At 43.9% G+C, this 17,583-nt stretch overlaps 3 protein-coding genes across 5 annotated transcripts; 2 read left to right on the forward strand and 1 right to left on the reverse strand.

Moving 5' to 3' along the window:
• Nucleotides 1-1,119: 1,119 nt before the first annotated feature.
• ppp1r14d (protein phosphatase 1 regulatory inhibitor subunit 14D) lies at nt 1,120-7,847 on the forward strand. The gene is made up of 4 exons (XM_071521721.1): nt 1,120-1,533; nt 7,078-7,158; nt 7,544-7,576; nt 7,745-7,847. Exons 1-4 carry the CDS (start codon nt 1,354-1,356, stop codon nt 7,811-7,813), a joined length of 363 nt encoding a protein of 120 aa, XP_071377822.1. The 5' UTR covers nt 1,120-1,353; the 3' UTR covers nt 7,814-7,847.
• A 2,038-nt stretch (nt 7,848-9,885) lies between these two features.
• On the reverse strand, nt 9,886-13,218 carry zfyve19 (zinc finger, FYVE domain containing 19). 2 transcript variants are annotated; one of them, XM_071521720.1, is made up of 12 exons: nt 13,104-13,218; nt 12,872-12,974; nt 12,635-12,756; nt 12,470-12,523; nt 12,216-12,382; nt 11,966-12,108; nt 11,690-11,795; nt 11,269-11,487; nt 10,864-10,940; nt 10,481-10,582; nt 10,222-10,385; nt 9,886-10,017 (listed from the first exon to the last, which is right to left on the reverse strand). In XM_071521720.1, the coding sequence occupies exons 2-12, from the start codon at nt 12,923-12,925 to the stop codon at nt 9,939-9,941; spliced, it is 1,287 nt and encodes a 428-aa protein (XP_071377821.1). In that variant the 5' UTR covers nt 12,926-12,974; nt 13,104-13,218; the 3' UTR covers nt 9,886-9,938. The 2 variants fall into 2 exon arrangements, with proteins under 2 accessions (XP_071377821.1, XP_071377820.1); XM_071521719.1 differs by lacking the exon at nt 13,104-13,218 and having other exon boundaries at nt 12,872-13,044.
• On the forward strand, nt 13,149-16,569 carry bub1bb (BUB1 mitotic checkpoint serine/threonine kinase Bb). Of its 2 annotated transcripts, none has more exons than XM_071521717.1 (9): nt 13,149-13,304; nt 13,747-13,906; nt 13,999-14,058; nt 14,203-14,347; nt 14,460-14,656; nt 14,777-14,940; nt 15,063-15,271; nt 15,447-15,547; nt 15,744-16,569. In XM_071521717.1, the coding sequence occupies exons 2-9, from the start codon at nt 13,764-13,766 to the stop codon at nt 16,027-16,029; spliced, it is 1,305 nt and encodes a 434-aa protein (XP_071377818.1). In that variant the 5' UTR covers nt 13,149-13,304; nt 13,747-13,763; the 3' UTR covers nt 16,030-16,569. The 2 variants fall into 2 exon arrangements, with proteins under 2 accessions (XP_071377818.1, XP_071377819.1); XM_071521718.1 differs by having other exon boundaries at nt 13,150-13,304; nt 15,078-15,271.
• Nucleotides 16,570-17,583: the final 1,014 nt, after the last annotated feature.

Here is a 17,583-nt window from a genome sequence, read left to right on the forward strand (position 1 = left end):
GGTGAGCTGCCAGAGGCGCTCAATTATTCAGTGTTTGTAACAGACGGTGCATCAGCGGGTGAACACGCGCAGCTACGGCTGATTGATAGTCCCTGCCAAAACAAAAAACTGAACCTCATTGTTCATATCGTAATAGGATCTGTGGAAACTCTGTGGCCCGTTGTCTCCCTTGTCTCACTTGTAATAATTTGGCATTGGAAGTTACAGCCATGAATTTTTGACCTCAGGTTATGTGTTACTGTTGCTATCTGACTTCCTGGACATTAAAAGTTTCAAGACTTTTTCTTTGACGTTTGACTTCTGAACGGCCATATATAGTACTTGCCTATTCATCTATCATTTATAGCTGTGTAACTGAGGATGCCAATTTGACTTCAAGGCTTATTAAACGAACACCTGATAATGCCTGTTATAAAGGACAAGCGGGGTATCACACTAGAGGAACCCTGGCTCACCTGTCAGGGGGACCCAGCTATTGTTGTAAGTGTGGCCGAACACAAGGGCCCTTACCAATGGAAAACCCTTTTGACTTAGTGAGCAGATAAATGTCTTACCTATTTGTATTGGCTGAGTAATGGTAAGAAAATGTGTTTGAGGGTGATGTGTTGATATGTAGATGGTGGTCATGATGGGGATGTGTACAATTCACATTATCCCAGTTCAAAGAACCAAAATAGAGGTGTGTATCTGGACCTGCAACCTTCTGTCTAGTCAACAAATAAGATATTTTGGCATAGTGTCCATATGTCACTGGTGTAATATATTCCTGACATGATTGCTGTGGTTGCCCTCTCACCCTTTCCCCATTCTTTATCACTGCAATTGACCTATGCTCTCCCACCTGCTGTAGCACAGAGAAAGAGAGCAAAAAGCAAACACTCCCTAGAATGTGCATGTGCACAGACACCCATACACACACACCTGCACGTACACACAAACTCACACACACACACACACACACACACACACACACACACAGAGGCATATCTCATTACCATCCTCCTGATAGTGCAGGCAGCGGGTGTTGCAAGGGAGGAGGAGAGAAGGAGAGCAAGACACAGTGAGCTTCAGAGAGAGAGGGAGAGAGGAAGAGAGAGAGGACAAGCAGAGAAGCAACGCCAGCAAGAGAAAGAGGGAGAGAGCCAGCACTAGAGAAAGGGGGGGGAGCGCAAACACTCAACAAGATAACAGGAGATACGCGTGGGAACAACAGCCCACTGGAAAGGCAGAGGCAGAGATAGAGGCAGAGCAGGGGAGCCGGTGTGCAAGACGGACGGCGCGAGTGTCTGTGTGTGTGCGCGCGTGTTCAGTCTACGTGTGTGTTTCCACGGTTCTCCTGAGGCCGTGGCAGCCATGGCGTCGGAGCCCAGCACCCAGTCCAGGGTGATGTTCCAGACGGCAGACAAAACGGAGGAGCCGGCGCACCGCAAGCTGGGCAAGCTGACGGTCAAATACAACCGCAAGGACCTGCAGAGGAGGCTGGATATCGAGGAGTGGATCGACGGGCAGCTGCACCTGCTGTTCGACTGTGAGGTAGGGTAGGGCTGGCTCAGGCTGCTGCAGGGAACACACACACACACACACACACTCACATATACACAAACACACACACACTGTGTTGGGTCCCTGAAGGGGAGGTGAGGGAAGAGAGCAGGGGAGGCACTGAGCTGCACATAGGTGCCTCTGGTGGGCTAGCCATCAGTCCATCATGCATGCAAGGGGGACAGATGAGAGTGACAGAGGAGCGGGTGGGGAGGCAAGTAGCTGCTTCATGGCTGCAATTTTTTGACACAGATAAGCCCCTCTAGATAATTAACCTGACTGCAGTATCAGCTGTGCGGCTTGCACCATGGTGTTCCCCTATGATCCTAGTGATAAGATAATTTTTGCCTCTGTATCACATCTGATTGCAGTCATTAGAGTGCATGTTGCCACCCTGACTGTGCAACCCATTGCTCACATTAAACATATGATTACCGGATGAATACATTTACATTTTAAGCATCTAGCTGACGCTCTTACCCAGAGTGACTTACAATGAATACAACAGCAGAATGAGCTTAAATTCCAAGATCAGCAACTTTAGAAGCAAGCAATAGCGACGAGTGCCCGAGACAGATCCACAGTCCCTGACAATGTATTCCTGTGACCCTAGAATGATCAAGTAAGAGAGAAGTGCCAGGAAAAGGAATTCAAATAAGAGCTAAGAACAGAAGTAGAGGAGATTTATTGTTTTTAAATAGAAATGCACACTTGATGTAGCCATTTTTATGTCCTGCCACCATGGTACATGGTATGCAGGACTGTATGTCATCATGTCTGTCTGTCTCTGTGTGTGTCGACACACTCTTGCGAACACAATAACTCCATAACAATACATGATGGAAACTTCATACTTCAGGTTCCCCCTATAGAACAGATGATCTGATTAGATTTTGGAGCACCTTGCTGCATAAATTTACATATTAATGAATGATGACATATGTTATGTGAAGACAAGTATGTTGACATAGAAATATTTGCTAATTAATGCATTAAATAGCTTTATGAATGACCTCATTAGCATAACTTATGTTTAATATATCAAGGCGATTATGGCAGGATATCAGGCAGCCCCTTGTGCCTCTTGTTTCTCCTTTTTTCCTTTTTCCTTGTGTGTGCTGTTGAGACATGCAGACTTAAACCTAGAAGACTGAATCCCCCTCACCCCCCCCAGCTGTAACATGGGTCCAGACAGAGCGTAGACAGAGTTTGCAGTCAGAGCACATCTAAGAACTTGAGAGATTTACTGCCCCGGTCTCGGCGGGGGGGGGCGGTCTATTCAACAGCTTAAAGAAGGGTTTGCACCCTGGCACCCACAGGACAACGTTCCCGCCCCCCACTTCATAACTACAATCCTGTGTGGCGGGGGAAAAAATCCAATTAGGTCAGATGCTCCATATTGATTTGCTTGGCATTCTCCGAGGGGAAACCATGGCAACAGATGTCTCATCGCCCACGTGAGGCAGCGTGGCACAGAGGAATTAGAGGGGTCTGTGAAGGAGCATGGGCGTCCTGATGACGATGCGGATCAGATGACAACACAGCCTCAGCTTGATGGCGGAGAAGGGAAGACACAGTGGTGTTTCTCATTTAGTCCTCTAACCGTGCGGGGACCCTAAGCTGAGCGACCACAGATGGCCTGCAGCAACCTCTCTGTCTGGCATCCCTCACCCTGCCAACAACCCGTTTGCATATGGCATGCTGATGCCGGAGGGCATGAGAGTGCATGGCGTGCGAGTTGCATCCTCACAGAGGTTGAATGTTCTGTGAATAACAATTGGGTCATGATGAAGATGGATCCGTCTGGTTATAGAGAAACCTGTTGAGTCTGTAATTGGGGTCTGAGGAAATGCTGTCAATAGAGTGTCTGTCCAGAGAGTGTGAAAGTGCAGAGAGAGCGTGCAGGCGCTAGGGCCGGCGCACCGGGTTCAGCAGGACTCCACTCCACACTGAGATGGGAGGTTCCTTGCAGCAAACTCTGGTGATAGACAACTAGTATCTCCAATCAGCTCCAGTCAGCCTTTTCTAGGCCAGTGGATAGTCCATTAGAGATAAGCCTGCTTGGTATAATTCAAAACACTTTGGTCACAGAGGAGTGCTTGGGCTTTTCAATATTGTGCTATCCTTGGTGCCTAAATATTTCCACATAGCAGTGCTTATTTTATGAGCTTCATTCCATTTACTGCCCATGCCTTCTTCCCCGTGGTAATATACTGTATGCTAATATGCCTGTGAAGCAGTGGGTAGAATAAATCACATTACTGGAAATCAGATATTATGTGGATTATGTGGAACAGAAACAGATCTGAAGCCTAATCTTGTCATCTTGTCCCAGAAACATAGAAATATTTCACATTTGCACTATGTAGCCTTTCATGTTTTGATTCTAACATAATCTAACATTAGTATTAATGTACAGCATGGATAGTGGATGTGCTCTGTGTGTGTGTGTGTCTTCCCCATGTGTTCCTCCTGTGGGGGAATCCTGGAGAGAATCGGACCTTTATAACTGAAGGATGGGATCCCAGCATGATTGATGAGATGACGACAGATAGCAGTAACACTAGAAATTCCTTTGATTCAATTGGGATGGTGCCTGTCATGTATAAAAGTTAACATTATGTTGTATTATCTGTACAATTTCCCTAAGGATAGGTCTAATTCCATGCCATATGAAAGTAAAGACTTTCCTATCTAGTTGGTATAGACTAGATATTTGCATTACCCACAGCTGTGGGATTAGGTAAGGTTTGTCCATGTGCGCTGGCCAGTGTGATGAATTTTGCATGGGCTCAGGGGAAGGTTACTCTGTTGGTTCTCTGAGTCTTCCGCGTGGAAGCATTTACCATCAGTCCCCTGTGTCACCGCCTGAATTATTTAGCCCCATCTCTAATTCATACGAGGGCTGCCTTGGTCTGGAAGGCAGCCTTCTTTGCAAGCTTCACACCTTTTTGGGGGAATAGTAAACTAAAAAAGGTGTGACAAACGGCTGTATGATGTTGAGTTGAAATAAAAATGTCAAGCACAAACTCAAAATGCTACAACAACTGTTAGGACTTTGTGTGAAGAAGTTCAGTAAGTAGTTCAGTTGGTCTCTCAATATTGCTGTTTGGCCTACTAGCATTTTCCCCTTTTGGGTTACAGTCCAGTTTATTGAAACACATTGGCTATTATAGGAATTCTAATGTCAATAGTCAAAAGTTTAATTTGTTTAAATACTGCATTGTTTGATTTTTGTAGAGTAATCACATCATGCTTTCAGAAGATTTGGCGCGCCCTCATATCACTGGACAAAGGGATTTGGATATCTTTATCACTCTATGGCCTCTTCAAATTATACCACGGCTCATTGAGTGGGGTTAATGAACTGTAGTCGCTCCGTTGTGGAATATTTTGATTTGTGGACCGCTCGTGCCTCTGACAGGAAAAAGGAAGTGAAGATCTGATAAGTTCTACACACACTGGCCTCTTCTCAAAACAGCTTGGTTTCCTGGGCATGGTTTCCTCACAATCTTGGTCAGTCACAGCCAAAACATAGCACGGGTAATGGAACCCTATAGTGCTTAATGTTTGATTTCAATTGTTCTAATATTTTCTAAGATGTTAGCTCGGTAGATATTATTAGTAACACTCACTTAGATGAAAACTGCATCTAGATAGCTGTAAACACTCTATAAGTTGAACTCTACCAGCTTTAGATAGCAACAACATTGAGCTCATGGTAATGAATCCTTAGTGACTCCAAATTATAAATTCCAGTGGAGGTCATCTTGTCTTGACAAAATCCCATTGCTCATTTAGATTGCCGTCTGAAATTGCGTTCCTCTGAGAACCACTTTGATATTCATGAATTCAGGTATTAGTGCCAACATTCATTTTAGCATCAGTCTATTGCCTGTAACTTCAAAAATTGCTGTTGAGACATTTTCCACCCAGAAGCCCCATTAAGACGCAATTTTACTTTGACAATGAAGGTAACTCTCAACAGCTGAAAATTGCGACTGCACATAATATGAAACACGGAGAAGTTACTGGAAGGGACGTATTGTACTTTGCCATGATAAATGCACACATTCTTCCTGGCTCAGTGGAAATGTCTCTCATTGATATTCAGCGGTGCTCGGCGTGGAGCTGCAGTCACGGGACACACAGAGGGAAGGCATACACACAGTGTAGTTAACGCAAAACAGCTCAAAGGCCCCAGCCCAACCCAGTACAGCACAAAACACAAACCAAAAACCACCACACAACCCTGCACAGCCTAATACCCAAAGCAAAGCCCAGCATAGCACAGTATGGGCCGAAACAACGCAGTTCAGCCCCGCGTGGCTCCAGCCATCAGCAGAATCACAAAGGGTCCAACCTGGCCTCATTTATCAATTAGAGGCGGGCACAGGGGACTGTGGAGCTGGGCCGGTCTCTTCCGCCACTCAGCACTCCCACATTGATTAGCTCTCTCCTCATCCAGAAAACTGTGCGAGCCCCGTCCTCACCAGCTATTAAAACTCCCCAACTGGAAAATATCCCTTTTAAAAGGGGCCCCACTTGTCAAGTTTGAGTGTACACCTGCTGACTCCAGATATCTTACTGCTCATGATTCCTCCAGTGAGCAGTCTTCATTTCCTCTGAAAATGTTTTTTTGAAAGGAGTGGATATGAGCTTGTGATATGAATTGATTACATTCTATATTTGCTTTGTATCATTGGAGGCCATTTTTACAACCTTTCCCTTAAGTCGGCAGGAACCCATTCATCTTCCTGTGTCCTAGCTGCCATTGTTGCGAGTTAACAAGACTGTTTAAGCTCATGCTAACATAAAAAAGGGTTTATATGGTTTTAGAGGGAAGAGTCCAGTTCAACACATTACAATATCTGCTGGCCTGGGTTCCAATTGTAACTTAACACCAAGCATGCACACAATGTGGGAAAACGCATCTTAGTATCAGCCAGCTGAGATGAGCATTTTTCTTTTTTAGGAAAGAAACACTTAAACTGGAAATAATCTCTCAGTAATGGCTGAGCTAAATGCCAGCTGGGTAAACCATCCATGAAATCAGATGGTGGCATGTGGCAAGTGTGGCCTCCTGGAGCCACTTTGCCTTCATGCCTGGGCGCTCCTCAGCTTCGCTCATCTGGACAGCACATCATCAATCTCATCACTGTTATGGGAGAAATCGCTCAGGAAGAAAATCGTTATTTATACAGCACAACCAACAATGTTAGCTTGGAGTTTTGACCCCTTTAGACACCTTAGAACTTCACATCATGATAGTTTACATGAAACTATTGTGCAGTGATGAAATCCTTGCCATGGCTTCACATCTCAAGGTCTTTGTTTTGCTTCTGAATAACTGTGTCAGTGATGTGGACAGTGTTGACGCTGTGAGTGAACTGAGGATGGCAAGTGGCCCAAATTATGCAGTATTTGCATGTCAAAAGAGCTAATTTTGTAGCATTTGGGAGTATTAAAGTGTGCACATGGTGATGGAGGACCATTGTCTCTAGCCTTTGTGTCTCTGTCTGCCTGTCCATATAGGAGGAAGAGATCCCAGAGTTAGAGATTGACATAGATGAACTCCTGGAGCTGTCAGACGAGGGCCAGAGAACCCGGCTGCAGGTGAGCAGATTGAGTTAACAACAGCGAGATTTAAACCACTCAATCCTTTATACCACTTTGCACTGCTATACATCAAATACTCCAATCTCACTCATTTATTTTCACTTGCTCCATGGCGCTGGTACCTTAAATTCCCCCCTGCTCTGCACTTTGTCCCACACAGAGGAGGCACCACGTCTCAGGGGGCCGCCTTGTTTGCAAAAGAGTTATGAACACTTCAAAATACCACCTTGCTCCTACTTGACACATAAACTCGGGTACATATGTAACTATGTGGGATAATAGCTTTACAAGCCCTCGCTGGACGCCTTGTGCAATGTTTGCAGTGAAAGAACAATGTCCACTGCTGTTACTGAGCCTATGTTTGTTTCTTCTCTTTTGATAGGAGCTGTTGCAGGAATGTGGAAAGCCAAAAGAGGTGAGGCGCAAAGAAAGCTCCTTTACTCACATGAAACTACACTTTAGGTTGTTAGAGACTCATGATTTTGCCACAGAGAAAACTTCATGTTACTGGTCCATTGTTCCTGTGCTGTAGTTTCCAACAGTTACATGCAGCAATAATCCATTTTCTCCATCTTTCCCCTAGGATTTTATCAACGGGCTGCTGTACAGGATAAAGGGCCTACGCAAAATGTCAGGGCCCTTGAAGAAATAATAGGTCAAATCAAGAATTGAGACAATGTGGAGCTTCTCACCTCCCACACATTAACTATTTTGGATGTCTGTATGTGCGGTTTACATGTCAGTGGGACCCTCCTCCTGCACACATGGGTCAGCATCAGTCTAAAACCAGAGCAGTCGGTTTTGATTAGGATTTTTTTAATTTGACTTTTATTTATGGACAAGCTATAACTTTTTGACTCCCCTCAACATACCGATAACACACCTGTGATAAAGATGTATTGACTATTACTCAGATGGACTGTTTTTTTTTTTTTTTGTGTAAGATTGTACATTTTTGGTTGCCTATTTATGTACATAAATATTTTTGTTCTGATAACAGTGTTGTATGTCAAAATAAAAGAGAACATTTTCAAGACAAGGCTGTGGATGAATTATCGAAAGGGTTACATCTGATTTCACAAGCACAAAATGACTCATCAACAGTACTGTAGGTTCAGGTAATAAACGTCAACATGTACATGTAAGAGCCCATCAATTTACAAGCCCTGTAAAAGTACCCTGTTACTATAGGTGCCCTTTACTACTGGTCTAAAACATTGGTATGCCTTTAAAGGATTAGTAAAGATGCCAGCAGAAATAGGGCATTATAACGGCCAGCAGTGTGTCCTACTGCCCAGAGGCAACTGTAAGGCTTTCCTATAGGCATTAAGCATGTGACATGTTTTACTGTCGATTACTGCCAAGGTTCTGTTATCTAGTGTTAATTTCCCAACAGAAACAGAGTGACGGAAACAAAGGAGACGTTAGCATGTCAGGGCTAGGAGTAAATACAGTGAAATCAAGGCCAGGAAGGTCCATTAGGCGTGCATCCATTATCCCCATCCATTTCCTGTCTGTGGTCAGTGTATGACATGGCCAGACTACGCAAACACAGTAACGGCCTCCATATGGGCCTTAATGGAGAGGGCCCCTGGAGGAGAATGTAATTATGGTCTCTCCTCAGTTAGGCAGACAGTAATGCACACTGATGAAACTGCACTCTGGCCTTCTCTCTGTCATACACAGAGGGTTGTTCGGCTAAGGGCTCCATTACAGTAATGTGCTTGGTCCACCCCCCTTCCACTCTTGCCTTTCTGACACAGAGGCCATCCATACTGTAAGAACACACTTCTGACAAGGCCTGCCAGGGTGCGACATTTTTGTATAATGATATCAGCGATCGAAAAAAGGATTCAGAGTGGGAAAATCTGAATAAAAAGATGCTGCATTCCCTCAAAGCTGTCACACAGATAATGCGTACAACTTGTGCATCCTGTAAATTGACATTACACACAAGGACAGGAAAAGAAAATAGTCATGTCAGAGTCTCAGCCAAACACAGATTACAACAGTGACTGCACTGCCTGCCAAAAGAAAACAAAGCCCTCAGTAATCCTTTTATACTGGCTCCTCTGTGGCTCTCTATTCCAGAGCTGACAGTCTGGGATTGTACATCATCCTAGATGAGCCCATGATGTGCACGTATTGTGTGTGTGTTGTCAACATTTAAGAATCAAATGGTGAAAATTGCAAACCACAAGTCTAAGATGTGCCTTTGTTGCCTGTGGGAAGTAGGACAAGTGACAAAAAAAATGAGGCTTCTTATTCAGTTGGACAGTTACAAACCAGTCTGGATACAGCAGCTATGTAATGTTCCTAAAATACCAACACCATCCAGCTGCAGCAACCTCTGCAAGTTTTACCTCTATCACATACATTACAGAAAAAATAAGACCTGTGGTTCTGATATTACACATATTGCATTAATCTTACATTTATATTAGAGGGTTTGGTCTTGATTAAGCCTACATGCTCTGCTAGTGAATGTTACCCCTGGCCATTTCACTTGTTTCTTTAGATCCCCCTCAGCTATTACAAAAGGCAGTTGCTACTCTATGGGGGCCACATAAACACAATTTATAGCCACGCTTGACAGATTACATAAGATTAGCAACATAATTAGGGGTTCCGGCTTGTTTTAAACGATAGGTGGTGTTTAAATCTGTTCTGTTTTTTCCTGCTGACATCCATAAATACAGTTCATTTAAGGCTAAAGCACAAGTCTATCAGTGACACTTGACCAGCGCCTGATAAGGCCAACACCTGCAGTCTCACTATCATGTCTTCCTCTTCTTCTTAGGCGCAGTGTAGTTCGCGGTGCGATGCTCCTTCCTGTCATATTTATCATGGCCTTCCCTGGAGAGATAATGAGAGTGTTGATTGATAATACATCACACTAAATACTTTATATACATGCTGCTCAACAGTATGGCAGCAGGCTCCGCAAGATTTATCTGGGTCATGGTATGCATGCCAAATCATAGGCAACAAAGCAACGATTTCCATGCAAGGCTCTGATATGAATTCTGTGCTTATTATGATGAATGTGCATGGCGCTACCTGAAGCAGCGGTTGCAGAATAGGTCTCCATCACAGGTGTGACAGCGAAGCGTGGCGTTTTGGTTACAGATGCAGCACCAGGGAAGCTCGTCCTCATCACTGTCTGATGGCTGAGCTTCTACAGCAGCCGGTGGATTCCTGGTCCTGGGTGCTGGAGCCGGCATCTTAAAAACACATCAGATCAATAAAAGGATTCTATTTTATTCTGTGTAATATCTCAGAAAGAAATTTGAATTAGTGTTTTGACTGTGTTTAGTACCGGCTTCTTAGAGGTTGCTTTCTTTTCTGTGTTCTTCGGACCACTGAGCTCTAAAGGTATGTTGTAGCCGCTGGCTTCGTCCAGTGCAGCCTCTTCTGACAGCTGGAACAATCAGAAATACAGCAGTTTCAGTACATACAGTATGTCTAATTCACATTACAGTTGATGAGTAAAATGGCAAAATAGCAGCCCCTTGTGGTTGCCATGAGTAGTATGAATTAGTTCACTATCATCTTCAAGGGTGTGTCGACTTCAAAGTATCAGAACCCAAACTGGTTTGTCTGTGTGTTAGTAGACATACATGACATCATGTCTGAGCCAACATTTGCACTTAGTAACAGATTTAACCTGTATGATCATTTCTTATTGCCTCTATCCCAGACCTGTTTTAATACTCTCTTCACAGCCTCTTCCTCAGTCTCCTCCTCACTGTCCGGATGCTGTAAGTCCTCCATAGTGACTAAAAGACAACATGAGGGAAAATAACATTACAAGTACACCGATGACAAGTTTTTGACTAACAAGAACACAGATGTGGTCACACTGAGACATTCACACTCTTAACAGGGCCAACTTTTTTTTTCAAGAGAGCAAGTGAGAGGAATTCCACGCTCTTGTCATATTTTGTGACATTCTGGTGTGAAAGCATGGGTCACAGAGAAAGTCAAAGTATGCCAAGAACTCGGCATGGAAAGGTCATGCTGTAGGAACTGGTAGCACAGGCCATATACAATAAAATGCTTAGACTGCAGCAAAGTAACATGAAGTTTAACTGAAGTGTGTCGTACCTTTGTCTGGGTCCTGCCCCTTGAGTTGTGCCATCCTCTTGGCCATCTGCAGGACGTGATCCTGGGAGCAGCGCTCCTGCTTCAGCTCCTCCATGGCCTCCTCCAGCAGTCGGCTCTTCTCCGCCTCCAGCTGCCTGAATGCCTCCTGGCCCTCCTCCAGGTTCTCCTCCAGCCTGCCCTCCTCCCCCTTGTTTAGGTTGTTCATGGGGCCATCCACACCTGCAGAGGGAATAACATGTTAGAGCATATCTGGGAGATCCACATAGTAGCTAAACATGGTGAGTTTATGATGTCAGAATCTAGTCATGATGTAATCTTTAATTATTTTGTTATGACTGTGTAAGGTGAAAGTGTATGACTGTGTCATTGATCAATAATTGAAATGTGGGTGAAATCAATGAGAGGAGTAACATCTCAGTACATTCAGGGTTTGGTTGTTGGCTGTCTATGGCAACTTCCTCTGTCATCTGAGTTAGCAGATCATTGGCCTTTTCTGTCTGGGTCCTGTTATCTGGGGGCTGGTGCACCTGCACAGAACAGCATGATATTACTTAACACATATTATCACAACGACACTAAGGAATTAGAGCAGAGTAGTTAGCAGTTAGTTACTTCTAAATAATATTTAATACTACAAACTTAGCCCTTAGTATCAGGACTATGAAACAGTAAACATGTAGGCAGGGGCTTGGCTCACAGGTGCAGGGGCTTGAGAAGGTGCAGGTCTGCCCTGTAGAGCTGCCAGACGCTCCTCCACCTCCCCTGCAGAAGGCACTGGCTGGCTGGGAGCTTTCAGAGCAGCGAGGCGAGACTCAATCTCCTTCTCAGATGGGATGGACTCTGAAGAAGAGGTGAAAAGACTATAAAGACAATAGCAAAGAACTAAGACTAAATATTTTGTCAGACTGAAACAAAATGGTGTGTGTTAAAACTAACACTTGTAGTACTTGGTTTGGTGTCCTGTTTCAGCCTCTGAAGCCTTTCAGCAATAGCCTGGTCTTCCTTACTCAGGCCTTTGGTTGGTACAAGGCCTGCTTTGGCACTTCTACTGCCTCCGTGTGCAAGAGGCTGTGTCGGCTGCCCTTGCTGCTTAGCCTCAAGAGCAGCAACCCGTCTGTGGAAGAAAGCATAAAATTGTACATGTAATTAAACTGCTTTTATGTAATGAAAGTGTCACATTTACAAATTTGATCATACTGACTTTTTGTAGTTTTCTGGAGGAGACCATCTGCTGCCATTGTTGGGCGATTCCCCACTGAAAATAAAGAAATCAAAATAGGTAGATAGTATTTGAAGGTAATTAATGTTAATAACATTCAGATTTAGGTTAGTATCTTTTTGGTGGAAGGTACAGCTTGTCCTCTACCTGGTGAGATTACCATGACACTGCTTGCAGACCTTCTGCTGGGTGTTGCCACAGCGAGGCACCACAGCATTGAAATTCAGACAGCCTGAGCAGAAGGAGCGGCCGCAGCTCTTACAGCCCAACTGTGACCAGAATAAAACACAAATCATACAGTTTACCTAGCCTGCAAACGTTTTTTTTAAGTTGATATGTGAATAGCGTTAGTTAATAACGTTGACGTTTCCAGCAAAACCGTACCTCTTTCCTGAAGAGACTGAACTTTGAAGCACAACTATAACAACGGTTGTCCATGCCGATGCACGTAGAGATTCATGTGGCAGCTCTGATTTGGCTGATATTGCTACAGCAGATAATTATGTAAACAAAATCAACTCTTTAATCATTCTGAGCTTTCAAGTACAAACGGTACAAACGTCTAATCACAACAGGAAGTACTCCGGAAGACATGCGGTGACGTACGATTACATACTTCCTGTCTCTGATTCCTCCAATCAGCTTTGTCCAAATTCTCTCGCGGTCCCCGTTCAAAACAGAACAGTTCACTCGCCACTCAACAATTTCTGCAACAGTTGATGGTTCTAAATCCGTGGAAAAGGAGAAAAGAGGATTGTAAACTGTATGTGAAAGAACCCCGGGGTAGACCTCCTGCTTCGTTTTCAAGACTTGGCTGGTGAATCTCACTAATATTCCAGACAACGACAGGAAAATGATCAAGCTAATGCTAGCTAACGTTAGCTCGCTAACGTCACGCACTTAGTAGAGCCACACTAGGCCTCTAGTAACGTCACCACTGTCCTACACGTTTTGTAAAGTTTCTATAATATAGATTTTGCCACTTGGGTATTCTTCGTTGATGCGAGCCTCTCCCTTACTTACATTATCTTACTTGTCATCGTTGTAATTACTAATACCTATTAGTAAATCTCAAATCGAAATGTCATGTACATGTATGATTCTGGTCCCTATGTTCGTTTGCAAGCTATTTTTGCACGACTTGACCCTAATAAGGTTTTGCACTGCCCAATAGTCATCTGTGCCCTACATTGCCTATGTATTGCCATTTAGTGATAGCTTGTGTATGTTTCTGTGTGTGTGTCTGCGTTGGCTTCTAGTTGTGTTAGTTTCCGCAATGGCAGAAGGAGGAGATGCAGAATGGGAGCTGAGCAAAGAAAACATCCAGCCACTGAAGCGGGGCAGAGCCATATCAGCTTTACACCAGGCACTCAGTCAGCAACAGGAGGGGCTCAGCTCTGCCATCAACCAACAGAAACAGTAAGACTGAGGTTTTAAACACAGACCAGACATCTGGATTGGGTGACAAGTTTCCACATGATGATGAAAGTTTTGTGGCTTTTTTTTCCTAGGGCCTTTGAGTCTGAACTGCGAATATATGATGGAGATGATCCACTTGATGTTTGGGATCGGTAAGAGAAATATGGACTCCATTTACTACTATAGATTATTTATATGTATTTTGTATTTATATGACACAGAAATCTGAGACTAGATTAGAATTACATTGCTTAAGGGATTTTATTTCATCCTCATGTGGTTCTGTTTTTGAACAGCTATATAAAGTGGACAGAACAAACCTTCCCTCAGGGAGGAAAGGAGAGCAACCTCGCCATGCTGCTAGAGCGAGTCGTGACGAGATTCACAGATGAAAAGAAGTATCACAATGACCCTCGCTATGTTGACCACTGGATCAAATTTGTAAGTGTGATCAATTGTGATCTTTTATTTTTTTTATGTTTTATACATATTTTTGTTGTTTTGACACACTAATAGAACAGTAATTACTTTTGCCATTCATGTGTTTCATTAGGCGGCGAACTGCCCGGAGCCCCTGGACACTTACAGATACATGCGAGCTCAGGGAATAGGAGTGACACAGGCTTCCTTCTACATTGCTTGGTCTGAGGAATACGAGCAACAGGGGAACTCTCGCAAAGCAGACATGGTCTACCAGGAAGGCTTCAAGAGCTGCGCTGAACCGCAAGATAAGCTCCTGCAGTTTCACAAGTATGGATCCATCCTGCATGGTTTGAGATCAAGAAGGATCTCAGTTTGAAACTACACAATATTTGCCTGCTCTTAGGAGTTATATCATAATATAACTAATTTTTGCATTGCTGTCCCTAGGGCTCTGCAGGCGCGTGTGTCCCGGCAGGTGATGACGAGTATGGTGGAGGAGGACAGTGATGAAGAGACCAAAGAAGCTGGCAGAGTTTCTCTAGTTGACCTCAAACACAGGGGGAAGAAAAAGGCCATTGCGCCTGTCAATCGAATTGGGGCTGCAGTAAAAAGTAAGTACATACATATCCAAACAAGTTCTGTTGTAGAACATGCAGCTGATGCTACAAACACTCCAACAGCTTTATATAGCGGCATTATCAGCTTGGAAAATACTTTAAGTTTTGATGTACAGTGCATTTGTGGACAGGTAATTCCCGAGGCCTGCAGTCGCAGGGTGTTCCTGCCCCCAGCACTGCAGCGAACAGCCGCTTTTTGGTCTTTGATGAGAACAAGACTCACAGCGATGAACCTTCAGAGCCTAAATTGGAGTCTTGGGTGGCCCCTCCCTCTGCACGGGCAAAGGAGAATGAGCAGAACCCAGAGAAGTGGTGCGACGTCAAGGTACGAGAGAAACGTGTGGTGTATTAGCTGATGAAAATGTGTGTATCGCTAACCAGTGGGGTCAATTTGAACTTTTTCTGTCTGTCTGTCTGTGTCTGTCTGTGTCTGTGTCTGTGTCTGTGTCTGTGTGTGTGTGTGTGTGTGTGTGTGTGTGTGTGTGTGTGTTCTGTCGTAGATGCCCCAGAGGTCCAGATTTGGTCATACTGTTATGGCTCCGCCCCCTCCCAAACCCACCTTCCAGCCATTTGTTGAGGAGTCAGACCAGCCTCCAACAATGTTAGTGGCCACAAGAATAACATCATCTTAATCTGTTCTTTAAGTACATTGCTTTTGTTTTGTGTTTTTTGCTAAAGACGTAATTTACATAGCAAATTCAGGTTTACGGTTATGAATTTACAAAGAGCAAATGTAATTTTATTCTTCTAAGGCTATGTTCCTAAGCTTTGGTGTCTTCCTTCCTTCCCTCCCTCAGGACTCCATGTAAGATCAACCCGTCAGTGAACACAGTTTTATCAGCGCGCAAACCCTGCAGAGAGGAAACCCCTCTAAAGAGACTACAGGAGCATCAGCAGCAGCAGCAGGAGGCCGAAACAGGCAAAGCACAGGAGCAGAGTATGTACTGCAAGGAACTGCTGCTCAGTGGCGCCACTGAGTTCTGCTTTGAGGAACTGCGTGCGGAACGCTACCGCCAAAAGATGGCCCAGGAATCAGAGGTCAGAGGCCAAAAGGACCAAGCTAGCGCCGGTGCTGCAAACTGATGCAGTTCTACCAAGACGGACAATTTTAGCGTCTTTTTTATGGATTTCCACATTCATTTTGAAAGGATTTTATCCACACGTATCATGTAATTATTATGCATTTTTGGTCATAAGATATATTCTGCTGTTAATATTTTGTCCATAGCATTGCAGTTAGTCATAAAGGTAAAAAGAAATTGGGCAAAACGTTACTTAGGAACCATTTGAATTGAAGATATTGGCGCTATAGTGAATTTATCTTTTAATCAAAATACATATTTGTTGAAACAGAGCAATCCTAAAAGATATTGACATGTGATTTTTTTGTTTTAACCATTATTCAAATATCTGCTGTGGAAACACTACATGCATTTCCCTAATTCCTAATTTCACTCTCAGTCTAGTAATCCATCATTTTTATTCACTGCATGGTTCCTGAACACGATGCTATTCATGTCTGTTGCTCCAGAACTTCAATGTAGGAGAGGGAAGGTATCAGTGACATGATTCAGCTTGGATTATATTTGAGTATGGGTGAAGTGTCCCCTCCAGGCCATGTGGCATTGATGTTCAATAAACTTGTTAAAGTGTCTGGCTGATGACTAATGGGATAATTATTTCTATATGAGACTGAAGGGGCTTGCGGTAATGCACTGTCAGCCGAGGGTATGCAAGAGAAGCCATGGATTGTTTTCCTGGTAATGGTATTTGAATTACTAATGGGGCGCAAGAGTAGCTAAGTGCCGACTATAATCTGTTGCTGGAGTTTAAAGGGGTAAACACTATATGGCAGGTTTGCATGAGTGGAAACGATCTGCATTCAGATGGTCATGAACTCCAATATTACAGCTACTTATTGTAACGAAATGACACAATTTAGCTTTCTCACCGCAGGGTACCATTGTACTTTTTAGGGAGACTCAACAACAGTTTAATAGGCATAAGACATTTATGAGCAAATCTGTAATTCAAATGGCTAAATGTTTAATTATTGTCCGGGAGAGGCAGTCCAGAACCCCACTGACTGGAGTGGGAGTAGACCTAATCTACTGTGATGATGGGATCCACTTCACACACACAGCTTGCAGGGCAGACTTTGATGAATGGGTGGAAGATAGGTGGTTGACTCATTAGCAAGTGAAATCCACCCTTGGCTGTTGTGGGCAGAGCAGACCTTAGTTATCCCCAAGAGACCACTATACTGATGTACTGTGTGTAGTGTTGCTGCTTTCACTTGGAGTACTGGCAGAACAGACTTTAATCTCATACTGGAAATATGACGCTGCTATCCCACATCCTCTCAACTGGTGAGTTCCCCAAAGTCCCTACTTTAATATTTGGCATAGTACTGAGAACAGCTGAAATTCGGTGATAAATGATACACAACATGATGCACTGCTATTATAATAACAGCATAACCACATCATAATGCATCCTCTATGGCTCGCTATTTGGCAGGACTTATTAAAAGCTCATCCCATGAAAGCAAGAAGCCAGTGATTCAGATAGCGCTTGAGACAGAAAATCCATAGCTCTCCCTCTGACTGCAGTGGAGGGATGGAACAGGCAAGCTAC

This window comes from Centroberyx affinis, unplaced genomic scaffold (assembly GCF_046629955.1).
Source record: "Centroberyx affinis isolate AG114_WGS23_722 - 3 ecotype Tasmania unplaced genomic scaffold, CSIRO-AGI_Caff_v1 ptg000915l_1, whole genome shotgun sequence".
NCBI lineage: Eukaryota > Metazoa > Chordata > Actinopteri > Beryciformes > Berycidae > Centroberyx > Centroberyx affinis.

Coding starts and splice junctions, on each gene's coding strand:
- ppp1r14d (XM_071521721.1), top strand. CDS start 1,354: ATGGCGTCGGAGCCCAGCACCCAGTCCAGGGTGATGTTCCAGACGGCA. Junction 1,534..7,077: donor ACCTGCTGTTCGACTGTGAG/GTAGGGTAGGGC, acceptor CTGTCCATATAG/GAGGAAGAGATCCCAGAGTT. Junction 7,159..7,543: donor GCCAGAGAACCCGGCTGCAG/GTGAGCAGATTG, acceptor CTCTTTTGATAG/GAGCTGTTGCAGGAATGTGG.
- zfyve19 (XM_071521720.1), bottom strand. CDS start 12,925: ATGGACAACCGTTGTTATAGTTGTGCTTCAAAGTTCAGTCTCTTCAGG. Junction 12,757..12,871: donor TCAGTCTCTTCAGGAAAGAG/GTACGGTTTTGC, acceptor TTCTGGTCACAG/TTGGGCTGTAAGAGCTGCGG. Junction 12,109..12,215: donor GAAACAGGACACCAAACCAA/GTACTACAAGTG, acceptor CCTCTTCTTCAG/AGTCCATCCCATCTGAGAAG.
- bub1bb (XM_071521717.1), top strand. CDS start 13,764: ATGGCAGAAGGAGGAGATGCAGAATGGGAGCTGAGCAAAGAAAACATC. Junction 14,059..14,202: donor CCACTTGATGTTTGGGATCG/GTAAGAGAAATA, acceptor GTTTTTGAACAG/CTATATAAAGTGGACAGAAC. Junction 14,941..15,062: donor AATTGGGGCTGCAGTAAAAA/GTAAGTACATAC, acceptor TTTGATGTACAG/TGCATTTGTGGACAGGTAAT.